Genomic DNA, 25357 nt, shown 5'->3' with positions numbered 1-25357 from the left:
ACACAATTTTTTGTTAGCCAAGTTATGGCTAATTTTTTGCAAGCCAAGTTATGATCGATAATGTATTTAGAGATCAAAATGACAACCGTAAAATGTGAGGGATGCTTTTTGTAATTTTCCTCTGAAATTCTTTAACATGGATTGAGATCAATCGATGCCAATAGTGGAAATCATTGTAATTAAAGCAAAATTGAGAGAGGCTGAAGTAAAATATCTTGAAAATTCAAGCCCAAATCTATAGTTTTTTAGGACTTTCCATATTTATATGTATCACTCTATCTTATTTTGAAAGTCATTTAGGTGAACTCTACAAATAAATAACAAATAACTAGAGCTAATATAAAAAAACAAATGATTAAATCAATCGAAAGATTTCATCATAGAGGATTTTCCTAAAATTATTTTGATTCCATTTACAATTTCCCACCGTCCCGCGATTACAGGCCTTTAACTATAGTACAACGTACAACTACAACATAAATAATTTTTTGCTTTTCTTCCTCTCTTCCACAACTCCTCTTTCTCTCTCTACAATTCTCGATTCAATCGAATCCAAAATCCGCTCAAAATCTAGGGTTTCTAGACGCACGTAATATTCATATTTGACATTGATTTTTAGTACCGGTTTTGGTTGGATTTTATCATTGTGAAGAGGGAGCAAAATTCTATCCGTTAGGGTTTTCGAGTTGGTACAGATCTGATTCTCGGAAGAATTGGCCGAGTTGATTAGCGCTCCAATTTTGAAGAATTCACCATGTTTTGGCGTATGGCTGGGCTGTCTACTGCGTCTCCTGTGAGTATAAAACGCGAATTTTGGGTTTATCAATTGGTTTAATTTGTGTTTTCTGTTGTCTTGATTTGTAGCGTTCAAGTTTTTTATGTTGAATGTGTTTAATAGTGGAAATGCTCAATTTGAAGCGTGATTATTTAGCAATTTTGGAAAAGGATTGCCCGGTTGCCTGCTGTTGTGCTAATTTGTTGGGGTTTTAAAGGAAATGGAAATTATAGGGGATATCTTTCTTTGGGAATTTGTTGGTAAATGCTTGGGGAAGTTTGTCATAATGGGCTTAATTGATATGCAATGAATCTTGATTTAGTAGCCCTTCTTAATTTGATAATGGGGGCAATCAACTGGAGGGCAATGGAACAGTGCCTCTGATGTAGCCAATATCAGGATACTGATGTTGTTTTTCTATTTTTTGATAGTGAACTGTGTTGTCATGGACAAGACTTGCTATTTCTGATGCAGTAGTTTAATAAGATTGAGGTAGATGATGTTTCTAGTGTGAAAATTAGTCTGATTTTGTATTTTGTGGGGAAATGATACCGAAAAGAGAATTATATACTACCCTGGTACTGAGAATTGAGACTGTCATTATATTTGGCATTTGACTTTTGTCAAGTGGTTGCTATACTGTTCACTATGGATCATAGATGAGAACTTCGAATATTTGGAACTTATCACTTGCTGATTAATTTGCATGTGCAAATGTATTCAATAGCGTAAATGTTAAACCATGCAGATGAGTCCAACTGTAGCTTCACATATGATGATTCCTAGTTGATGAAGAATCACACTCCTGTGGCTAGAGAATAGAAACTAGGATGTGCAATTTTTTTTAACATTAGGATCCGTCAATATCAAGGACAAAGTGCTGTCCTTTAGATTCAGGGTGTGATTCATGTATTTTTCTGGGGTGAGTGCTCTCTGTCATAGCAAATGCAACCTATTGCATTTGACTGATGGTTGACTGATTGTAGATATTCTTAACTTTTATTATTTTGTGAAACTATAATTGTTTTAGTGCTGATGAGGAAGTGATATATTGCAATTATGGATTGCTCTAAATTGTTATTTAGTGTAAGAGTGTAAGAGTTACTTTGTGAGCAACGAAATTTCAGCAGTGTGTCAGCAAATTTAGTGAATAAAATCAAGAACAGTTTCAATCGAATAAACTCCAGCCATTTTAGGGACTGGAAACCCAGAATTTCAGTAATACTAGAAACAAAGAGCGGGAAGGACCAAAAGAGAGCATGAAGTAGCCGAGAATTAGTGGAACAGTAGGAGGAAAAAAAAATGAAAGTGATGGAGAAGAAGAGGATGAATCAAATGGTAGCTGAAACCTTGCTTTAAACAGTCTCCACATGGAGCTAATATATAAAGTGCAGCCTTGTGGAATCAGTCATAAGTTTTACAGTTTTCGATTTTTACAGTGATTAACCTTTACCTACCTAGAAAAACATAAATATTATTATTGAAAACCAAAGCTAGAGTTTTTTTTTACCCGGATCATGTTGCAGTTATTTTCCAAATCATTGGGCTTGAAAAATACCTAGGATTTACAATTGGATGTATACAACCTTATTGATATGGCTTTTTTTTTTTAATTTAATTATGAATTTTTAAAGTTGCTTAACTTCATGTTTCCAGACAGTGCGTTAAGATCAGGAGGTTACTGGATTATGTTTTCTCCCATGAAAGTCTTTTTGTATTTGTATCCTGTCTTTGCAACTTACTCTGCAACCGTCCTTCTTCAGCATCTCGTGTTGCTGTTTTTCTTTTGTGTTTATTTTGGTGTTAAAGAACATTTTTGTTAGTGTTTAAGTTTTTTAGATTTAAAGATATGATTTGAGCATAAGGATCCTGGTTTTGACTTACTATATGATTGGTTCAGGTGGAGACCATACTAGACAAAGAGAATTATACATTGGAGGAGCTGTTGGACGAGGATGAAATAATCCAAGAATGCAAAGCTCTTAATGGCCGCCTTATCAATTTGTAAGCCTGTGGTTTAACGCGTCAAGTACTCTTTGCTCTTGTTTTCTATAAGTAGGCTGGCTGCTGACATGTTTTAGAATCTCTCAAATTTTATTAGCTCTTCTTGGCTTCCATGCTACAGCTGCTAGACAGTTCATTCAATTCTTGTTTGTGCTCATGTTGTCCCCTTCACCTTGTGTCAGTGAAATCATGGTTCTTTTTCTTTTATGTTTGTCATAGAGTAGTAGTTATCCAGCCTATAATTGTAAGGGATATTTTTTTTTGGTTGTTTTGCCATCTAATGCTAATGGGGCAGGAATTAAGCTTGCCAATCTACATTATTTTGCTCACACTGAAGGATGTTTTAATCATCTTTTAAAGCTTAGAATGCTAAAGTATCCAAGGGACCAAAAAATGCAGTAAAATATATCCAAGGGACCAAAAAGCTAGTATAATATATTCAAAAAAGTGCTCATTCTATCTTCCAGGCAACATTGGCCCACTTTGAATGTCAGCTTTGTCAGTCTTGGTATTAAAGGCGTGCCTTGATTTATTTGCCTATTCTGCATACCTCCTTGTTGATTTGCGTTAATCACATCTTGGATCACTTTGGAAAGTCATCTATTAGAGTACGAGTACAGGAGTTGAAACACAAAGGAGGAAATATTAGGCCTTAGAGAGTGATCTATTGATTTAAATAGCCTGCAAGTGGAAAGACAGGAATGGATCGATTCTGGCTGGATGCAAATGTTAGTATGTGGGTTTTGAAGATTAAAAAAGAATTTCTGACGGCAGTATGAATGTCAAGTTTCTGAGTGTTTCATGCTGTGCATTTACCTTTGAGCCTTTATTACGTTTATTCACCTCGCTCGCTCTACTGATATCTGGTTTATTACATGGTGGCAAATGTTTATTGGTGATAAAGGTAGCTCTGTTTCTGGGGGACCAAGCGGAATAACTGTTTGTTCATGAGAGTGACAGGTTGCAGAAATGAAACTAACCTTTTTTAACACCCATGTAAAGGTCGAAAGTAGGTGTTTGTTTTACTGTTTAATGACAATTTGTTTAGTTCCAGTTCTTTTACTGTACAATTGCATTCTTTGCCTCAAAGAAATTTGAATCTCCTTTCCTGACTTAATTTGTGCCTTTACAACTTAAATGCTCCTATTTGTGTATCACGTTTACTGTTTAATGACATTGTTTAGTTCCAGTTCTTTTATTGTACAATTGCATTCTTTGCCTCTAAAAGAAATTTGAGACTCTCCTTTCCTGACTTAATTTGTGCGTTTACAACTTAAATGCTCCTATATGTATATAACTTGATGAAGGATCAATTATTGAATCAGAATCAATTATTGAATCAGGATAAGAAGATCAATAATTAAACTGAGGAAGAAAAGTGATTTGGATTTTCTCAAGTGTAAGATGTTTACTTGTTGAAGTTGGTTACTTTGGCCTGCAGTTGGATAACATCACTTGAAAATGAAGAAAAGGTGACATATTAAAGTAGCACCTGTTTCAAACTTTTGTATGGGGTGAAGTATTGGGTGGCTTTTATCATCCTATTGGAACATAGGTATTTGGAATTGGCGAATTTGCGGAAAATAAATGGGAAAAGCAGTGGATCTATTAGGTGGATCTAGAAATTGGGGAAGTACTTCTGCATGACTTACATTAATGTTTACATTTATATAGATGTAGTATTTGCACATGTAGAATGCATTGAGTTTGTTTGGATAAGAATTTATTTGGATGATTTATTTGATCCAGTTACTGTAGCACTTGTTGTGATGTGATGTATGTGAGATAAAAAGGTGATTGGGAATTGTGTGTATGATGCAAGCAAAACAAAATCTGAAATTTTTATTCCAAATTCTTGTTGTCCAAACAAACTCATTATTTTCTTGGATGAGTGGTTGACTGGTTTCTGTATGCAATTTGCTTTGGAGTTAGACTTATTAAAGCATTAGGTTATAGATAGTGTGTTCAACAGACCAAATGGTATGGAGGGTTTGGTGTCCATGTGTATGTAGCATGAGTCCTTTTAAGTAAATATTTAAGGTATTTCGACATCTCCCACATCCCATCGTCTTTATGTCATTGGACATAGCTCTTGTACATGTTTTCAGTTAGAGAATTGATTTCTTGATCCTTTCTTGTGACTTAAAAACATTTCTGGTCATAATGCCAGATCTCTTCCATTTTTTGTTCTTGATTTGGTTGTTCTTCTCGAAACATTTACACTTACCTTTGAATTGCGTTTTTTACCACTTTTAGTTCCTCAATTTTCGGCAGTATTAAAGAGCATCTTGCACGGTCATTTTGTGTTTTCCACTTCACAAATCCTTTTCAGCCAGAGGTTTTGAATGACCATTGCCTATTACCTTTATGTACAGCAATGTGGCAATAATGCTTTTGTCCACTTTAAGTCAAGGCATCTTTATTTGGCAATTTTTTTTTTTTATTTATTAGAAGGAACGGAATAAAATGTAGTGTTTTAATTTGTTAATGAGATGCAGAAGATGTGAAGCCCTTTGCTAGTATGTTTAAAGTTTTTCTTGAAAATTGGGTTTCTTAAGTACAATGAAATTATTGTGCAAATTAGTAGTTGTGTCTTTCGTAATCTACTTGTTTGGTACTATAGTGCTGTTAGTGGACAACAGGAGCATAATGGTACAACTTTTGATAATCTTTTTGTGGACATTAATTAAGAAGGGAAGCTACTCATAACCTGATTGACTGCAGCAAAAGGCAGTTGTTTCTTTCATTGGGTGGATATTCAATAGGCTTGATAGTCTAAATTCTATTAGTTTAAAACAAACACACAAATTGAATGATGAGTTTTGTGTGCTTATTTTAGGATTAAACTTTTCCTGCTTTCACTTTAGCAGTTGGCATCTGGTGTCTTCTCACACCATTTGGTTGTAAAAATTTGCTAAGGGAAGTTTTTATGCAGCTTTCTACTTATTTTCTTGGTAATACAGGATAAGTACCACTGGGAAGAATGAAAAGGTTTTGCATCAGTTGTTAATTGAGCAACACACAAGCATTAAAGAAGCAGACTGGATGACGTATCTACTGCCAATAAAAACCTTTTTATGAAAAAGTTGTTATTTGATGCATGTATTGGGACAGATCAAGTTCGGTTTCTGTAGGCTGGGCTTAAAATTAAGCTACTGCTAGTGATAATAGATACTTGAAATGCTTATACATTTGGCCTTTTTGTCACCTGTTTCAAGGATGCTTGTTGAATATGTTTAGATTTTCACTTGGATGCAAGAACTTTTACGCATGTGAACCTTGTGATCTAAATGCATTTCTAACATTCTATTTGTTGAACCTTTTAACATGTTTTCTGAGAATTCTTTTGGCTAGTAACTATAATACTTTTTTCTTTCCTAAATTAGATGCTGTTTTTAAACCATGATATAATTGTGATAATGCAAATGATTGGGTACTCTGTTATGAGCACAAAATATTTCATTGCTGACATGCAGCTTGGGTGAAAGAGCCAAATCTTATGAAGCTTGTGGTGTTACTAGTTTTAATAGTTTAAGCTTTGAAATTTAATATGTTTCTGAAATGCCTTTTTGCTAGTTTTGTACAATTTTTTTCTGTTGGAAGTGTAGATACTGTACTTAAAGCATCACATACTTGCAATAATGGAAAGGGTTGGATTCTGTAATTGGGTATGACTTTTTATTGCTGACCTGACTTGCAGTTTGCGGGAGAGAGCTCAAGTTGAACAGCTTGTTCGATACATTGTGGAAGAAGCTCCTGAGGATGCTGAGAAAACACGAACTTTTAAGTATGTATTAGGATATCATTCAAGTTTCTCATTAGATCTTTTTTTAGCGTTAGTAACTATATTTCCTTTTCAACTTGAATTTATCTAATGAGATTTGTTTTACCTGTTTCTTTGTAGATTCCCTTTTATTGCTTGTGAAATCTTTACATGTGAGGTTGATATAATACTCAAGGCTTTAGTGGAGGATGAGGAGGTGTGGAATTCTATGAGCTTTCCTATTGTTAACTTGTATTTTAACTTTTGATTTCATTTACAACTTGGATCTTTAATTTTTGTGGGCAGTTAATGAGTATTCTTTTCTCCTTCCTGGAACCTGGGCGCTCTCATAGTACTCTGCTGGCTGGTTATTTCAGTAAGGTATTGTGATACTCTGCTTTTGATGTTAAACGGGTTTGGAAGACATTACATGATATTTGACCTAAGTGTGCAATGGGAATCTTGGTTCTTTACCAATGAAATCAATGTAAGACCCATGCTTCAGCCTGGGAAGAATCAGCAGAATGCTAAATATAGTTAATAGGGAAATAACATAAAATGTGGGTGGGGACGATATTGGTAGGCGTTCTTGTGATTAATTTTTGTTGAATTGAAGTGATGTATTTCTGTCTCTGGAATCAGCTGTCATAATGCCTGGAAAAGCAAACCACCTACCATTTCTCCATTTTCTCCTTTTTCCTGCATTTGTATTTGTTTTGCTCTCTTTTTGGGTGGGTTTGTCTGTTCTGGACCTGTTTCCAGATTAGCCTGCAATAACTACATTTTATCTTTTCTATGTGCTGTATATCGGGATCTCTTATATTTCCCATCTTTTTTCACAATGTGAATCTGCAGTACTAATACAATAAATCTTGTCCCTACAATCACCACTGAGTTTGACCTTGTTGCTTTGCATTGGCATGTGGATCTGTTTTGAGAAGCTGGCTTCAGGCTTTTCTTGTCTCAGTTTCAGAGTTCTTGTTCTATACCTTCATCTAATTCATTTCAATGTTCAAATTGTTACATTCCCATGATAATGTGTAACCTAATGTAGTGTCTGGAAAACAAGAAAACTGGAAAAAATGAGACTGATGTAGTTATACTTATTTGCATCTGTTTTCTCTGTTGGTACATTTTTGGATTAACTATTCTGTTTGAAAGTTGTCGGCAACTATCTTGCTAGATTTGTGGGATATAGCTCATGATTTTGTTTAAATGTGTTTCCTACAATTAATTCTCAAGGGATTTTCTCCTTTTCTTTTGTGGGTTAACATAAAGGGAAAATCTATTCAAACTTTCCTTCACCGGAACTGAAAACATTCTAATACCTCTAGTCTAACCAGCCCTTACATTGCATACACGTTTACGCATGATTTGCGTACTTGTGCTGTAACAGAGTCACATGATCCATATGGAGGCCAGTCTTTCCGAAATGTTGGTCCCTGGAGTTTTGAAACATGCTGCTTTGTGAGGAATTTTCAAAGCCATCTGCCTCATCATAAAGGAACAGGAAGACAAAAAATACAGAAATATGCTTGTACTGGGCTGTTAATTTGTACTAGTCTGTTGACTAAAGTATTTCTAAAATTTGTATAATGAAAGTTGCCTAGATGTCCATAAGTACTAATGTAATGATTTGCCAATTCTTATCTTTGCTAGGCAGTTTTGGATTTATAAGCAGGAAAGTGCTATTTACTGTCTTGCTCTTCGCTTCTATTATATCAACACGACATATACGTGATCTTGAGATTTACTGAAAAGAGTGTGATCTAGTTTTTATAAAAAACTTAATGTTTCATGCTAAACCATTCTTATGTTTGGGGAATTTTTGACTTTCCTTAAGAGTCGAAGCTTAGACATGAATCTAGGTGCCATATTATCTTCTTATGCTTCAGCCAGCATTATATGTAATCCTTTACTTAACATTTGCTGGTTTATCTCTATGAATTGCTTGGATGTGAGGTGAGGAATGGATTATTTTGGGGTATTTGAATTTGTTTACTAAGATATGCTTTTTTGTCAAATTTTATGGTTGATTCTTTCTTCCCCTTTTGGGGTGGGTTGGGGGTTGGGGTGGTTTTATTAGCTGGAAAGAATGGTTATTGGAGATTGAAAAGGTCAAGGTGTTTGTCTTGCCTGTTTCTCTGTTCATCATGACTGTGAGCTTTCTTCTGAATGGCATGTGTAGAGGTTTTACCTTTTGACTCTGGTCAAACAGATGAAGCTTTAAGCAGTATTCATCCTTCAGTACTTCCTTTTTAAATTATCTTTGCATTATGTGTTGGCATTTGATGCTCTGATTTCTGTATGCTAGGTTGTTATATGTCTGTTGTTGCGGAAGACAGTTTCTTTAATGAACTATATACAGGTTAGTCAAATGCTTTTGCCCATGTTTTATTGGAGTATTAGTATATTATGCTGTTTCTTTTCTGTTAGTAGTAACTGTTGAAATTTTTTGATACATATATATGCTCCCAAACATGTATTAATTCTTTTTTGTATCTTGGTTCAGTAGAACTCTATAATCTCCTGATTTTTCTTTGGACTCTGTCAGGCTTCTGGGACAAATGGGCAGCATGCTTTTGTTAGCATGCTTTTGTTTCTTTTATTACCTTCGCCTGTGCTTGTGTTCTACTAATTTGATAATTTAAATAAAGAAATGAACTTGTTGCACATCTATATACGTAAGCTTCACGCTATTGCTGTCTGTTCTCTTCTCCCCTTCTCCCTAGAGCTATGTTCACATCCTTTAGTAGTGATTTGGTTTCTCATCTTGTAATAACTTTTGGGTTTTACCACGGAGGGGTGTTGATTGTACAGTTACAACTGGAGCTGCAACATTTATTTTTTTGTGAAGCTTTGGCTTGATTAGAGTTGAGTTTTGAAATCAGCTAGTATAGATTTTTCTTAATAAATTAAGCTGCATATAGTTTAGATCTTAAATGAATCTAAGTAAATCTATCCCTGAGTACCTTATATCTCCAGTTATAATCGTTAATTGAGAGCTTGAATCGTGCTTGAGCTGCCTAATTAGGAAGAAGTCCCAAGTCCAAGTCATGGTCAGTGGTCCAGCAGCTATTTGAGTATGAAAGATTTGATAGAAGTTTTCAGCTATCACAATTGGTTGTATCTGACCTGGGTAAAGTTGATTCCATTTTACCTAAAAAGAGGTTGAAAGCCAGAAATTATGGTGAAAAGTGTTGCATCATGATTAAAAAGACTTCTATCTCAATGTGCCTCCAGAGACCTAAATGCTAATGTGGAGGTGGTAAAGTTTGCTTGCATTCTCAGATCTGGAAAAGGTTCCTCACATGAGATGACAATTCCTTATTTACCTAACATGGATGGGGATGTACTATCTAATTTTTATAAGCTTTTCTGGTGATATTGCATTAGTCACAGTTCTTAGTAATGATATGACTAGATGAATATAAGATTGAGTGAATGAGAAGTGAACTAATTCAGTTTGTGAGTTTGGCTACATTAAGATCTAGCAAATATACTGGCTTTATAGGATTCAGATGCTACTTATGGTCTCTTAGACTTTACCATTATTAGTTAAATATTTTTCAGAAGAGGGCTATAGGTGTTGAAGAAAATGGAAGATGAGCTAGCTAGCTGGAGATGTTGTGTCAATCAAAACATGGGAGAAAACTCTAATCATAGCCTTTTCTCTTAAATTTGTCAGTTATTGATTTTTCATTTTAAAATCCTGAAAAGCTGCTACTAATGGAAGTCAAAAATTAGAGAAACTCTTTTCAAATGAGCTCATTATGATATGATAAGATTTTGTTGAACAACTAGAGCAAAGTGTGTTTTGGAGAGGCATGGGGAATGAGATCTATTGTTCTTCTAATGCCTTGCATATAATTGGTTTTTGGAGTTATGGAGATGAAAAACAGGCCTCTAGTGGGAAGTTTACTGGTTTGATTATGGGATGAATGAAGGATGCAGGTCAGAAGCAAAGCACATGTTTAAGAATTCAAATTTTTTACTCTTTAGATGACTTTTGATATCGGTTTGTTACTTTTCTGTGGCGTCATGAAAAAGCATGTGAATGGAATTGGATATACTTACTTTTAGATAACTTCTGATATTGGAAATGGAGATATAACGAAATTATTTATTCCTCATGAAAGGCTTCAACTACATTGTTGACAAACAAAAAAGCAAAGGTTACAGATGATTTGATCATTAAACTCATCACACCTCCTGTGAAAGTTGCAGTCATCATAGGAATCCAGCCAGTTTGGATTTAATCTTTTGAGGTTTGTTGTCAAGTTGCATAAATGTCCTCCAGTTGTTGACGTCACAAAAAAGCATACGCCCAAATTTACTGTTGCCAATGCTTTACTGCAGGGTCATTGCCAATAAATTAGCAACATCTATCAATATGTAAACTTTTCCAGTATTTTTCGTTCGGAAAGGTCAGTGTATTTTGATGAACGGGATAATGATTTTCTCTAACCATGATCAAGAATGGAGGTCATGTAATTTATTTTTGGCGTTTCGCAGCCTGAACCAGTTTGGGATATAAAATTTAAACTGTTTATGTCTTAGCTTTACGAAATGAACAAGTGAATCAATTGGAGAAGGGGAAAATCTCAGCCAAAATCTACTATGGCATCATTATATTACCAGTACTTCAGAACATCCCTTTGAAATTTGCTATGTAAAGGTTGTGCTGCACCAAGGGTTACTCTCTTTTACTGGAAACCACTGTGAAAGCGTCTTACTGGGTTATACTGGTAGTAAATTGGAAATCTACTAGGAGAAGAGTTTTTAACAAGATTGTGTGTATTGGACATGCCTCCTGGTATGGAAGGCTACTTGCTCAAAATCTTGGTCGGAAAAGTAACAACTGAAATTTGCATACATTCCTTGGGGAGATATAATAGAGTCTTGGTTGGTATTGAGAAGAGAATATAAAAGGAAGTATGGATTACAAGTTTCTTTGTGGTTGCATAATGGATATACTTGGAATATAGGAAGCTTTTTAGATAGGAATTTGGATTCTATAGACAGATTAATGAAGTTCTTTTAGTTCTATCTTTGGAAAAGGAAAGAACTTTATGTGAATGGGCTCCAAGGGGATAAAAACCAATGAAGATACTTGCTACCTTCTTTGCATATGTCTCTAACTGAGTTAATCTTGCATTGACCTTTCAAAAAACCAAAAAAAATGAATGGGAAGAATCTGAGGATTGTAACTGTAGTTTCTACGACTTGTGTCTTTATTGAAGTTTTTTCCCCCTCTCAATCATTCATCAAGTTTGCTCATTTCTTTCATTCAAAAGTTTGGCCGAGTTTTCAAATTTGCAACTTCCCATAACAGTTTTTATGTTTGCAATTGAGCATTTAGAAGTCAGTCAGCTGATATGTTTGGTTTTGTGCCTGTGCAGGCTCATCAGGACATTATAGGGAAGCTGGTTGACCTAATTGGAATTACATCCATCATGGAGGTTCGATACTTTTTGTTGTTTCTCTTTAGCTCTTTACTGTTAGTCTTGAATCCTAATTTTTTCCCCCTACAGGTTTTAATTAGACTAATTGGTGCTGATGAACACCTGTATGCGAACTACACTGATGTTATGCAGTGGTTAGAAGGAACAGATGTGCTAGAGATGATTGTTGACAAGTTCAGTTCATCTGTAAGTAATTTAAGGAACCTGAACTTTTTTACTGTTCTTGTCAAGCCCTTGTTATCTTTTGAGGACCTGTGGAGGACTAAAAAGATTGTGTTAGCTTGATGGAATACACTATGTTGCAATTTTTAATTATGCTGCTTGTATGGGATGGTCTATGAAAGAACTTTACCTTTGAAAAGCTGGAGTGGGTTTCTATTCATGTTTTCCAATTGATAACTGGAGAAATACTGTTGCAGGACTGCCCAGAAGTGCATGCTAATGCAGCAGAAGCTCTTTGTGCTATAACTCGATATGCCCCACCAGGGATAACCTCTAAAATCTCCAGTCCTAGGTGGAATTTTACTTCCTACTGTATCATTCTTGGTTCCTTCATACCCTGGCTTCACTTGAAACTGGCTTGATCACATTGATGACAAGAATGTCTTGCTGTTACAGTTTTGTGGCAAGATTGTTTCGTCATGCTTTGGAGGACTCTCGACCAAAATCTGTGTTGGTTAACTCATTGTCTGTGTGCATTTCTTTGTTGGACCCCAAGAGGCTAACATCAGGAGCATATTATATGTACAGCCGCCAAATGATTCAAGGATCTGGAATAACCCCTAATCCTGAGACCGTGGATGGAATGCTTGAAAGCCTAGGTCTGCCATGATACATTACCAATTTCTCCTTTAGTTCTTACCTTGTTAACAAACTGCTGCTGTGGACCCTTTTTTTTTAATACTTTTTCCTTTTTAAACATTTTGCTTCAAAGACGCTACCCTGTGATTTCCCTGCCATGTGCAAATTTTGAGTAGAATGTGAACTGTTGCTTAATTTTTTTTCCGAATTGAAAATCAAATAGCTGAAGTTGCTTGCTCAAATTAATAGTGTTGCTGATGTAAATTTTATTTACCTTATAGGCTGCTATATTTCTTTCATGAGAAATTTGACGTATCAGAATTTTTTTTTTTTTTTTTTTTGGGTTTGAGATGCTTGCTCCATTTAATATGTGCTGTTAAAATTCTTGAATATGATAAAGGGCATGAGTATTTAGGGTAGGATATGCAATGATGAGAAAGATGTAGAGGTGTTCCAGTAAACTGATAACTAATTTTGATGATCATGAGTTTCTGCAACATGAGGATTACAAAATCGATTTGAATATGGGATGATTGCCTGGAGTAGACGAAGTTTATCTGCAAAAGGATTTATTCATTCTTTTCTGTTGCAAAAAAAAAAGTGCTATACGTGTTTGTTGATCTTTTTGTGTGCAGCCAACTTATCTACTAAACACGATGTCATAGTTTCTGTAGCAGCACTTTCACCGTTTTAGGTTTATTTGTTCAAGTAATTAGTTTCCATTTATTCCAGTAATATTTTTGGCTGCATCTGAATGCAAATAGAGCGATTCATACATTTTTAATCTTCATCATTTTCTTGCTTGGATCTAGGTAATTTATTGTAGGAAAATTTAAGCCCAAATATTTCTGGAGTTTGGCATCTTTTGCCGCTTCTTCTGGAGTACTTCTGGAAAGGTTTATAGGTGCATGATGATATTGAAGGTGATTTATATTTAGCACTTCTAAGGGCTGTTGATTTGTAAAAAATGGATTTAGGAAGCCTTAAAGCATCTTGGAAAAGGGAATAAAAATATGCTGTGATAATTTCTTCTTCGTTAGATAGGCAGGACAATGTTTGACTGCGAATGCAAAAGTAGATGTCCAGATGGCGATATGACCCGGTTTGCTTGTATATGGTACTAGAAGGCTAAAGTGATTTGTACAAGTTTTTTTTGCAATGGCATGCAAACTGAAATCGGGTTAGCTTACATGAACTTTGGATATTATATCTTGATTTTGCAGGTGATTTGCTGAAGCTTTTGGATGTTTCCTCTGAGGACTATGTTTTGCTGACTACATATGGAAAGCTACAGCCACCTCTTGGAAAACATCGTTTGAAGGTCTCCATTCTGCTTTCATTTTTATTTTTGTTAAAAGATGAACTTGTGGATTAGATTTTCGTTTTTGTTCGCTCATAGTAAAATTAGAAGTCTGCTAATATTCTATTGCCTTAGATGTACTGCCTAAAATTTTAATCATAATTTGCATAATATTCTCCCTAAGGTTCGTACAGTTTGGCAATGCACAAACTTGATTGTATGGTTAAAAATTATTTTACAGATTATAGAGTTCATCTCAGTCTTGGTGACTGTTAGTAGTGAAGCTGCAGAAAAGGAATTGATTCGCCTTGGTGCTGTGAAGAGGATTGTGGAATTATTTTTTGAGTAAGTATTCTATGTCTTTCTGCCTTGTCTAAGTAAGTCTGCTTTGTACCAAGAGATCTTGGTTTTTTGGAGAATAAAATGAGCTACTGAGACTTGGGATAACCTTGAATTCAGGTACCCTTACAATAATTTTTTGCATCATCATGTGGAGCAAATAATACTGTCTTGCCTGGAGAGCAAAAACTCTTCATTTGTTGAACATCTTCTTCATGATTGTAATCTTGTCGGAAAAATGCTTGAAGCTGAGAGGGATTTCATCTTGGCTACTGATCCAACCAAGGTGATAGTCCAGTTTGTTATTTAGTTGGATATTGAGTGTGAACAATTTGGGTTCAGCATCTAAACCTTTTGTCATTGACTTGTACCATTCTTGGATCTGCTTTTCATATACTTTTCCTGTTACCACCTTTTCCCTTGGTAAAAAAATTGTCTTCATATGTCTTGTAGCCAACTGTTCCTGCTGAGGAGAAATCACCTCCTAGGATTGGGAATATTGGACACATAACACGTATTGCAAATAAACTTGTTCAACTGGGAAATAACAACGGTGATATACAATCACATCTTCAGGTTCTTTCTAAGCTCCTTTCTGTTGATTGCTCGCTAGGAGCGTGATTGTCCTTTGCTTTATCAGATTTTAGTGTAATATCCTCCTGTACTTAAGTTTTTCTTTGCATAAATCTGGGGCTGCAGTTTCTTGCTGTTTATTGAGAGACATGGAATTATTTCCCTCAGTGTAAGTAGGGGAAGTAAACTGCTAAAGTAATGCACCTGAAAGAATCATCCTGCATGTGGTTTCAAAAGACAGTCACAGATTTTGGGTAGTCTTGGTGGAATGGAAGGTCTTTTAATCACTTTTAATGCCACTTAAGTGGTGGCTAATTATAGCTTTGGTATTATATTCTAGCAGTAGTGGATTGGGAAGTGAGAGTCTTTGTGTAGAAGTTTAAGGAGTGACAGAACAAGAGAAGAAAGTGAGACAGTTCTTTGGTCCTCAAGATTACCACAAAGAATGGAATCATGTGCGCCAATGGCGTGGATACACTTTTTGTACATTATGTTTTTGTTTATTGATGGACTTGTTTTGGTTTGAACTGTACCGTCAGACTAGTGTTTTTTGTTGTCATGCACCTTGTAGTAATTATCTACTTCATATTTTCTTTTAAGTAATTCAATAAAAAAAATTAATAAATATTAGCTTCCTGTAGAAGTCCTTGGTATCAGAACTTGTATAACCCTCAATGTATCAAGTATGGGACATTGGGATGCCTCTGTTATTTGCCCTTTGAGGAGGTTAGATGCTCCTTGGATACTTGACTCCATAATCTGTATCAGTTGCCAACCTTTAGTCTGGAGCCTTTTGAGATCATATAAAATCTGAATTAGCAACTTTCCGTTGGCCACAAAATTTGCACTTCTGTCTTCCCAGCAATATGTAGGCTGCCATCAACTATTATTTGAGTCTTATTCTAATAAATATGTTTCCTTGGAATAACTCGAAGCTTTACAACTCTGCCTACTTGTTTTTCCTTTGTTTTCTCTTACCTGTCCATTTGTCAGCTGATAGTGGGTCTGTACCTCATTAAGCTAATAATCTGTTCTCTTGGTCCTTTTTTATTTATTTTTTTGGGGGTCCCTATTGAATCTTTCTTAGCCCAAGGCTTGAAATGAAGTAAACTATTGTGATAAGAAATTATTGTTGTACTCTTAGTGGTGAAAATCATGCTATGATGATTATGCTAATGAATAAGGTTTTTGTCGTTTATTTTGAAGTTTACTTTGTGGTATCTGAGGATATCCTATTGATGAATCTCTATAGAATGAATGGCAGGGCAGTTTGAGAATGTATTGTTGTCTTCCACTATAAAGCGAGGATTCAATCTGCCATTGTTGAGCAAACATTACTTTTCTGTATATCACATGGCTACGACAACCTAGTGTTTACTAGTCCATCTGCATGCTTCCATTATTTTCGTTAGCTGTCTGGTCATCCATGAATTGGTGATATAACCACTATTAGCTTTATTGGATGGATAAATATTGTCCCAAGGACAGTATACTTACAAGAAGTCCATCCTTCATTATTGAGATCCATGGCACACCCTGGATTAAAAGGGGATCTATTAATGGGTGACATTACCTCCATTAGCTTCATTCGATGGATAATGAGTTTCCTTGGAGTACTTCGAATCCTTACAACTCCTTTCCCTCGTTTTTCTTTTGCTTTTCTCTTTCTTTTCCATTACTCTTGTGAGAGTGGACCTGCACCTCAATAAGCTCCTAGCTTGTTCTAATGGTCATTGTTTTTTTTTTTTTTAAAATAATACACCATTGCTTTGTCAGGCCAACGCTTGACTTGAAGTAAGATATTGTGATCAGAAATCATTATTGTACTCTTAGCTGGGAGAATTATGCTATCATAGTTATGCTAAGGTATAAGGTTTTATCGCTCATTTTGAGGTTTATATTGTGGTACTTCTGAGGATATTCTATTCATGAATATATAGAAGGCACAAGCAGATTTACATTGGGGCCAGTGGGGGCACGTGCTCTCATGGTCCAAATAAAATACCATTATTAGGCTTGGGATTTTTAAAAATTTTCAAGTTGTGCCCCAGCTAAATTTTGAAATAACAATGATATAGTAAAGTTATTATTGTAACTTGTCATAAATTAAGTGAGAGAAGAAACAAGTAGCAGCAAATATCTAGGACTCCAAATTTCAACTCATTATTACTTACATGTTCACTCCACCTTGACCCAAAGAAAGTAGTATTATTTTATTTTAGTCTTTTACAGAAAGTATCTCCATTTCATAGGGAAGAAAACATTTATGAACAAATTTGATTTTGTTAGTTGTATTATTGTTGATATTAAACACATGCTTGTTATTACTAGTCACTTGTGGATTCGAAAAAATTACAACAGTGAATTTGATTTCTTCCTTTGATCTTTTATGTTCTTCCCTAATAATTTAAGCTGAAAATCATCATCATTTCTAGTCTGATTAGCCTTGTGTCATTATTGTATCTCCAATGAACATTATTTCTTGCTCTGCCACTTATGGAAGGAATGCATAAATTTTGCATGTATTATTGTCTTCATGTATGCAAGCACGGACTCAATCAACCATTGTTAAGCACTAGGTTTCCTAATTATTACGTCTGTATATGTCACATGGATAAGACAGCCTAGTTTTTATTAGTTCGTCAGCATGATCAATTTTTTCTGTTTGGCTGACTAGTCATCTATTAATGTGACATGTAGCCTCTATACCTTCATTAGATGGCTAAATATTGTCTTAAGAACAAAAATTGATGAGAAGTCCATCCTTGATTACTAAAATCTGAATGAAACTTTTCATTTCCATGGCATAACCTCTATCAGAAAGAGAGCTATTATTTGGAGGCATGACCTCCCTTTAGCACTGGGGCATTATACCTACAAGAAGTCAATCGTTGATTACCAAGATTGGAGTGAAACTGTTGTTTTCCATGGCTTGTTAAGCTTTTATATGTGCATTAAATGTGGAAAGATCGCCTCTCATGTTGAAGTATCCTTTAATGCCAAAAGGGTTTTTAGGCAAGAATTAGTTGGCTGTTGAAAGTTAGGGACTAGGAACTGTGGTTTTCTTTTGTACAAATTCTTTGGAATAAGAAGTAGGTACGGTTGTGTTATTTATAGGTCTCTGTCTTTGGTTAGCCTGATTTAAGTGCATCATTAATTCAGTCAGTATCTCGTGGGTAAGGCAAATGTGCAAGCAAAAAACAATGGAGTGTTAATGAGGTATACTGAGATGTGGTACATGATTTGGATGTCTAATTGAGCATCTTTGAATGAGGAGAACTGAGGAAATGATCAAAAAGGTCGAGTTATTAGCTTTTCTAGTTTTTTTTTTCATTGACTTGCAGGAGCTTTTACTTTTGATTTGCCCCAGATTCTCCTAATAGTGTCTTTTTCTTGATTTGGAAAGGATTTAACTACTAGCAATTTGAGGAATATGCATGGTTCTACATCTAAAGTGAGAAGGTTTTGTAGTGATATAAAAGTTTTGGGTTTTATTATCACTTAGGATGACTGAGTTTATTACTGTTTCAGAAGAACAGTTGCAGCAAGTTTTCTTAACATTTTGAAGTTAGTGATTTGATTTTCTTTAATCACTTGAGGGGAGATGACCATTTTGTGCTCATCCTTGCTTTTTAGTAATGTGCTGTCTTGATTGTCATTATTGCTAAAATTACCACCCAGTGACATCTTCATTCATATTTTTGTTGGTAGTTCTGTTGTTTCAAATTAAATTCTCCAGTCATTGCCTGATTATTGGTCTCTGTTTCTTAATCTTGATAAATGATCTCTTTTTTTATTGTCTGAAACTGTTAATATCCTCTTTGTCCAGGAGAATAGTGAATGGGTTGATTATCATACAAATGTCTTACCGAAGCGCAATGCAGTGGAAAATGTCTTCCAGTGGGCTTGTGGGTAAGATTTCATGCTCAATTTGCTTTATGCAATTGGTTGGTTGCCCCTCATTTGTGTCGTGTTAGTGGGAGACTTAGGATACAAAAGTTTGCTTGGATACGTATTATTTGGAAAAAAAAAATTTGTTACTATTCACAAAACACGTTTCCTAATCACCTTTTTATCTCGCATGTATCACATCGAAAAAAGAGCTACAGTAATTAATACCCAAAAATTTTCCCAAATAACCTTCAATCCAAGCAAACCTACCTTTTCTCTTCCGATGATGGATTGATGGATTGATCCTTTTTCCACCCCCCCCCCCCCCCCAACAACACCAACAAAAAGCTTAAGTTAGCATTGGTGGCTCAAACTTTGGAAGTAGAGGTGGAATTTTTCTAGTGATAGCGTGCATTGATTTCCAGTTGTAAGTGTACAAGGTGCAAGCCCCCCTCACTTTCTTTTCCTTTTGGAAATGAGACATTTGATTAATTACAAACTCAAAGCTTATTTTCCTGAGTCTATCTGTGTCATTTTTAGTGCATTCTAAAGTATTACGTGTCATAATTGTGCACGAATATTGATGTTTTTTTTTTTTTGGTAACTTTTAATGAAGTCTTGCCTTTGGTACCTAGCCAAGCCCCAGGCAGGTGGTTAGATTTGAACTGATTTGAGGGACACAAATTGCTTCTTTGTGGTTTTACTGATAGTCATCACTTTTATGCAACTCTCCTGGACTAAATTTAGGTGGTTTCCCAGCATCATCTTTAGTTGCTATTTCCATCTCCCAGTTCTTTTTGGCTTTAAAAATTTGCACTCTTTCTGGTTGTTACATGTCTTGGTTATTTATTCCTGTGTTTGTTTCTTTTCTCTTTTTCCTGTTCCTTACCAAGCTCCCTAATTCTATACCAATTGCTATATTTTCTGACTTGCATTTATTTAGTTTATATGTTGTTTCGTTTCTTAAAAGTTCCTTTTCTGCCCTTTTGACAGGTTTGTTTTTGGTGTGCATGTGCTAAATGTAGAGTTCTTTTGCTTTGTCCTTGTGGGACTTGGCATTTTTAGTTTCCTGTGTCTGTTTTCATAATGCTTATAATCTCTGCTCTCTTTTCAAACTTGTGCAGTTTGCTAACACTCATTTTATCCACTCTTACAGGAGACCCACAGCACTGCAGGATCGGGCAAGGGATAGTGATGATGATGATTACCAAGATAGAGAATATGATGTTGCTGCTTTAGCTAATAACTTAAGCCAGGCCTTCCGCTATGGGATCTATAGCAATGATGATATTGATGAGGTGCTCTTTATAACTTGCAAAAAATTTCTTCTATGTGTTTGTGTTTCATATTATTATTATCTGTTTGCTTTTGGTTGCGGAATGACTGTGCATCTCAAGAATTGATGAACTGAAGAAGAATACTATCTGTTGCATCTTTTAAGGCATCCATGTTTTCATCAATTGTGAAATAAAGCATTAACGTATTGTTGCCCCAGTAAACAGTAAGGATGATATTCGATTTTGAAGAGTTTTGGTATTCTGTTTTAAGTAATTTTCACTGGATTGGAAGAATCAATACTGTGATTGATCTGCATGTATTTTCTGCAAGCTCTGCACATTCAGACATTATGTCCAGTCCAGTGTTTTTAACAGCAAGCATTTCTACTTTGTTTTGACACTTGAATTTTACTGCTTTTTCCAGAATCTTCAAATGACATTGGTTTGAGTTACTGGTTTATGTTACTGACGTGTTGTTCCTCATATTGCCTTTTTCCTACTATTGGGTGGTTCATGGTTGCAACTTTCTGTGCTTGAGAGTAGATTAATACCTGAGGAAGCAGGTTAAGAGAAGCCCTTGCTCATACTATCCATTTCAAAGGAATTCTTGCTAGTTATCTGATGCCTTTTTCTTCTTCCATGTGGCTAATATCAGTTGTGTATTGTGTCAAACATTAAAGAGGGAGACTGTAGGAGGAACGGTGGGAAAGGATGGGGTAGAGAGAGATCTTTAAACATTAAGCATCAAACTTGTGTGCTTTTATTTGTTTATTCCTTAGTTGGAGGTGTGTGAAACTATCCTGCATGGAAAGTGGAAAAATGGCCACATCTACCATGAGCAGGAGTAAAAATAATTGTCTCATTTTCAACTTAAGCTGTAGAAATTTTGATATTTATGACTTTAAAACTGATATGGTTTCAATGTAGGGTCTGTTTGGTTGGAAGTAAAATGTTTTCCTTGGGAAAATATTTTCCGTGGAAGTAATTTTCCATGAAAATCATTTCCCTTTCATCATTTTCAGGTGTTTGGTTAGCTTATTGAAAATATTTTCTTACTTCATTTTTCTGGTGTTTGTTTAACTTTTGAAATATTTTTACTTTTATCTCTATCTTTACTTTCTACACATTATAACTACATACTTCTTCCCATGCAAAATTAGAAAATTTATCTCATTGTTTAACTTTAAAAAATCTTGGAGAAATGTATATATGAATAAAAAATATCTCCTTAAGCAATAAACAAATTGTTGGCCATTTAGTGTCAAATATCAATCACATGCAATGCTTATTGTGACATATATCTTGCACTCTCACTGCTGAAAGTTTCTCTAGAAAAGAATGTCTCTATTATATATAATTAATTACTAGCATAGGATGAGTATGACGAGGTTTTTTTTTATTTTGAATATACTAGGGGGAGGGTTGGGTGGTACGGGGGAGGGAGTGTAATGAAGAGGTTTTGGGTTCGAGTCCTCCTATTTACACTTAAAAAATATATATATATATACTACAAGATGTTTTCAGTAAGTTTGGAACATACTACAGGCGGAATGCATGCATTTCGGAAAACAACTTCAGTAAGTTTGGAAGGGAAGTTGTTTTCCATAAGATGAGTGAAAATATTTTACATAGGAAAATGTTTTCAGTAACTTTTGTGCAAACCAAACACGGGAAATTAGGAAAATATTTTTCTGAAAAACATTTTCACCCGAAACAAACGGACCCGTAGTGTTGCATCTTTTCCTTGCTACAAAATTAGTTAATCCTGTCCTGTATATTTATTTATTCACTTGTTTTCATATAATTTTCTACCTATTAGGTTGTTTAGCGAATGGTAATTATTATCTTCTATCTTATCATTTTTTTAAAAATATCGTGATTGCATATGCATTATTCGTGCATATATATCTGTTTTAACTTTGCATCTATTTACTTTTCAAGTGGTTAGAGGCACTCATTGTTAGTGGAGTGTCTGGATAAAATACTGTTTAGCACTTGGTTTTTAATTAGTATTTTCCCATTAGTTACATGAATACATTGTTTGTTGCCGTGTGCAGACTCATGGCTCGCTGGAACGAGATGATGAGGTTTGTTTTTGTTGACTTTTCTCATGAACTTGCCTTCTTTATTTTCCAATTGCACTGGGAGTTAGATTAATTGAGGATGAGTAAATATCTTGCGAAGTAAGTGGGTCATTTTAGTCAATTAAATTGTGAAACTCTAACTAAAGTTGCAGAATATTAAATAGGAAGAGCATAATGTGACAGTTTTTTATATGTTCAATGTACTGTTGCAGAATGATCACTTTTTTTTGGGAAATTGTTTTTTCAGTTTGCTTTAAGGCACTTAACGCTGCTTTTATGCGGATTCTTAAATAGATTACTGATTTCACTTGTATCAGGGCTACCTTTCCTGGACCGTGTCTTGACTAGGCTTTTGGTTGGATGTAAATAAACTCCTCAGAGCATATCCAGTCTGTTGTCTATATGGGCATTCTAACATTAACCAGGATAAACAGGACCTTTGCTTCATGTGTGTGTCAATTAAATTTATTGTCAGTACAGCAGAGCAAGCTGCCTTACGAAGGAAGAAAAATCAATGTAGTTCAGAAAAGATCATTATTTAGATGGCTGCAATTCTCTTGGAAACTTTCCATTAAACATTTTGAAACTTTTTATGCATTGTTGACTTCAGACGTTTGGATAATTATCTTGCAGGATGTCTACTTTGATGACGAATCTGCTGAAGTTGTCATATCTTCTCTTCGTCTTGGAGATGACCAAGAAAGGTATGTCAGGTTTGTAGCTTGTTTTGTGGAGACTTCCTACACACCTTTTCTCATTTTTTACGAGGGCACATGGCTGTACTTGGTAAGATTTGTAAGCACATGAAGCATTTCTGATTTCATGAGATTTATCACGACATTTCTGGTTTTGGGGTTTTCATAATCTGCTTTACAGTTTCTGAGCTCTTCTTATTTCTCCTCATGGAGCATTTTTATGTCTGACATTTTGTCACCACATGGATCCTACATTATTTCAGATTCCTTAAATTGTGGGCTCCTTCCTGTTTTTGTTTATTCAGCTCTAGTTTATTGGTGTAATGGTGGTTGTATCTCTAACTTGCACATGCTTGCAGTAGCTCTCTTTTCACGAATTCCAACTGGTTCGCTTTCGAAGATGACAACACTGTCAATGAGCGATCAACTGGCACAGTTGCTTCACCATCACCGAAAATCGAGGGGACGGGGGCTCATGAGAAGAATATTCCTCATGGAGATGATGATTTGGCAGATACTGCAACTTCTGAACTCCCTGAATCAAAGCCAAGCCTAAATGATCCTGCAACAGAGGATACGCCAAAGAAATTGAGAGAGACAGAAACAGAGAGTGATAAGCCACCTGAATGGGTTGAATGGAGGGAAAGCTCTGAATATGGTGAAACCTCTGACCCAACTTCTGATTTGGATGATACAGCTCGGCCGCCGTGCTTACCGAATGGTGAGCTTCAAGTAGAATCTAAGGATCAGGTGGATGAAGTGAGCCCAGCTTCAACAGATGCTTCTCCATCTGATGCTGATGTACCTGTAGACGCTCTTGAAACTGAGGTTGGAATATCACAGGAATCATCAGATGTCACCTCTGGTTCCCGACCTTCAGAATCAGGAGATGTTAAACCAAACTCCCAGAATGATGACTCTCTCCATCCGGAGAAGCCACCTATTACAGGTGAAGGATCCTCTGGAGGCTCGGAAAGCAAACAGTAGAATTGATGTGGGAACTTCTGTAAATTATAACTCAAAATCATGTGGAGCTAACCAAGCAACACTGCAACTACAAACTTGGGAGACAAATTCTGGGACAGCTGCAGTCGAATGGTTACTTGCTATACCAGAGCCTTCTGTACATTAATGGGGCTCTTCTGTCAAATAGGGCTGATGATTTTTTCCCCACCTTTAAATGACTGCGTTCACTCATGTCTCTCACGTGAAGCTCTTTTTGCATGTAATTCTTTGGGTCTGTCATCTTCTCTAGCATCAACCTGTCGGCAAAGAGTCAAGGTGGCTGATCACTGATGAGAAGATGAATGCTGTAAGCCGAGAAGACATTTGTTTATAGCTTTCAAAGGATCCTTCACCCATGGAAGTGTTCTCTCAGATGAAAGAGTGTTAAAACTATTTGGGGCTTTATGTAATCACCTGATTCGAACGAGTGTCCTGGTTCCATTACAAGACCAATAATTGCTCTCTTACAAATTTTGTGCACCATTCTGTTGTTTACACGTTTTATTATCTAGCCAAGAACCTGCTAGGCCATTTAACAGCTGCCGCTGAGCTTTAACTGCTGCTTCACATAATTATTTTATTAACTTAGGGTGCATTTGATAAAATTGAAGTCTGAAAACTGAAGTTTAAATCCATTAAGTTGTTGAATGTTAAGTATTAAATTAAATACATTTGAGTGCATATCACATTCAGTGTAAATGAATTAATTTATCATTTAATTTTGGGAGCAAGTTTTGTCTAAAAAATTCAGTGTCACTTAATTAATTCATATGTTCAATTTTTTGTTATCAAACGCGTCTGCATATGTTAAGGCTTAATTTCATTAAGTTTAAGTGGTGAATTAAGTTATCAAACCGGATGTTAGTTTGGAAAGGTAGTTCTAGATGATCGTCGGCCAAAAAATTGCTTGCTTTTTTAGTTGTTTGACCAAGCGGGGCAACTATTACCAGCCTGAAGAGATTAAAACACACACACACACACACATATATATATATATATATATATATATATTTGAGGCAATTTTTCTAAGCATTTGAGTCTGATGGCACGATCATCTATGCAAATACTATCCTGGATAGATTGCTTGAATTTGAGCAAGGGAAGATGGAGAATTTTCCAATCCACAAGTCCCAAGGGCTCCAATTATGCCTCTGGACTTTAAGCAGACTTGAACAAATTCAATGCAAATCTAACATGTCTGCATAACAAATGAAAACAGAGCTGCTTCAGGAACTAGCAAAAGCAAATTGAAGATGCTTTTCATTAGGCTAAAGGAAAAAAAGGAAAAGGATATCCTTGAAAGCTCAATGATGCAAATTGAAGTCGGAACCTCTACTTTGGAAAATGAAAATAGAAATACAAAAATCTCTATGAAGAAATTTTTT

At 35.5% G+C, this 25357-nt stretch overlaps 1 protein-coding gene across 3 annotated transcripts; it reads left to right on the top strand.

The window, feature by feature from the left end:
- Window positions 1–370: 370 nt before the first annotated feature.
- On the top strand, window positions 371–24577 carry LOC113782958 (serine/threonine-protein phosphatase 6 regulatory subunit 1). Of its 3 annotated transcripts, none has more exons than XM_027328944.1 (19): window positions 371–793; window positions 2676–2779; window positions 6480–6566; window positions 6684–6759; window positions 6849–6923; window positions 8857–8910; window positions 11945–12004; window positions 12077–12193; window positions 12427–12521; window positions 12626–12828; window positions 14032–14129; window positions 14350–14453; window positions 14568–14733; window positions 14901–15023; window positions 18850–18932; window positions 20068–20209; window positions 22246–22275; window positions 22906–22976; window positions 23330–24577. In XM_027328944.1, exons 1-19 carry the CDS (start codon window positions 755–757, stop codon window positions 23952–23954), a joined length of 2352 nt encoding a protein of 783 aa, XP_027184745.1. In that variant the 5' UTR covers window positions 371–754; the 3' UTR covers window positions 23955–24577. The 3 variants fall into 3 exon arrangements, with proteins under 3 accessions (XP_027184745.1, XP_027184743.1, XP_027184744.1); XM_027328942.1 differs by having other exon boundaries at window positions 22906–22985; window positions 23327–24577; XM_027328943.1 differs by having other exon boundaries at window positions 372–793; window positions 23327–24577.
- Window positions 24578–25357: the final 780 nt, after the last annotated feature.

This window comes from Coffea eugenioides, chromosome 9 (genome assembly GCF_003713205.1).
Source record: "Coffea eugenioides isolate CCC68of chromosome 9, Ceug_1.0, whole genome shotgun sequence".
NCBI classification, from domain to species: Eukaryota; Viridiplantae; Streptophyta; class Magnoliopsida; order Gentianales; family Rubiaceae; genus Coffea; species Coffea eugenioides.
This window is presented reverse-complemented; position numbering and strand designations above follow the sequence as displayed.

Excerpts from the sequence above, each read along its gene's own strand:
- LOC113782958 (XM_027328942.1), top strand. The coding sequence starts at position 755 with ATGTTTTGGCGTATGGCTGGGCTGTCTACTGCGTCTCCT. Across the intron at positions 6,567-6,683 it reads GAGAAAACACGAACTTTTAA|ATTCCCTTTTATTGCTTGTG; the intron begins GTATGTATTAGG and ends GTTTCTTTGTAG. Across the intron at positions 12,005-12,076 it reads GAATTACATCCATCATGGAG|GTTTTAATTAGACTAATTGG; the intron begins GTTCGATACTTT and ends TTCCCCCTACAG.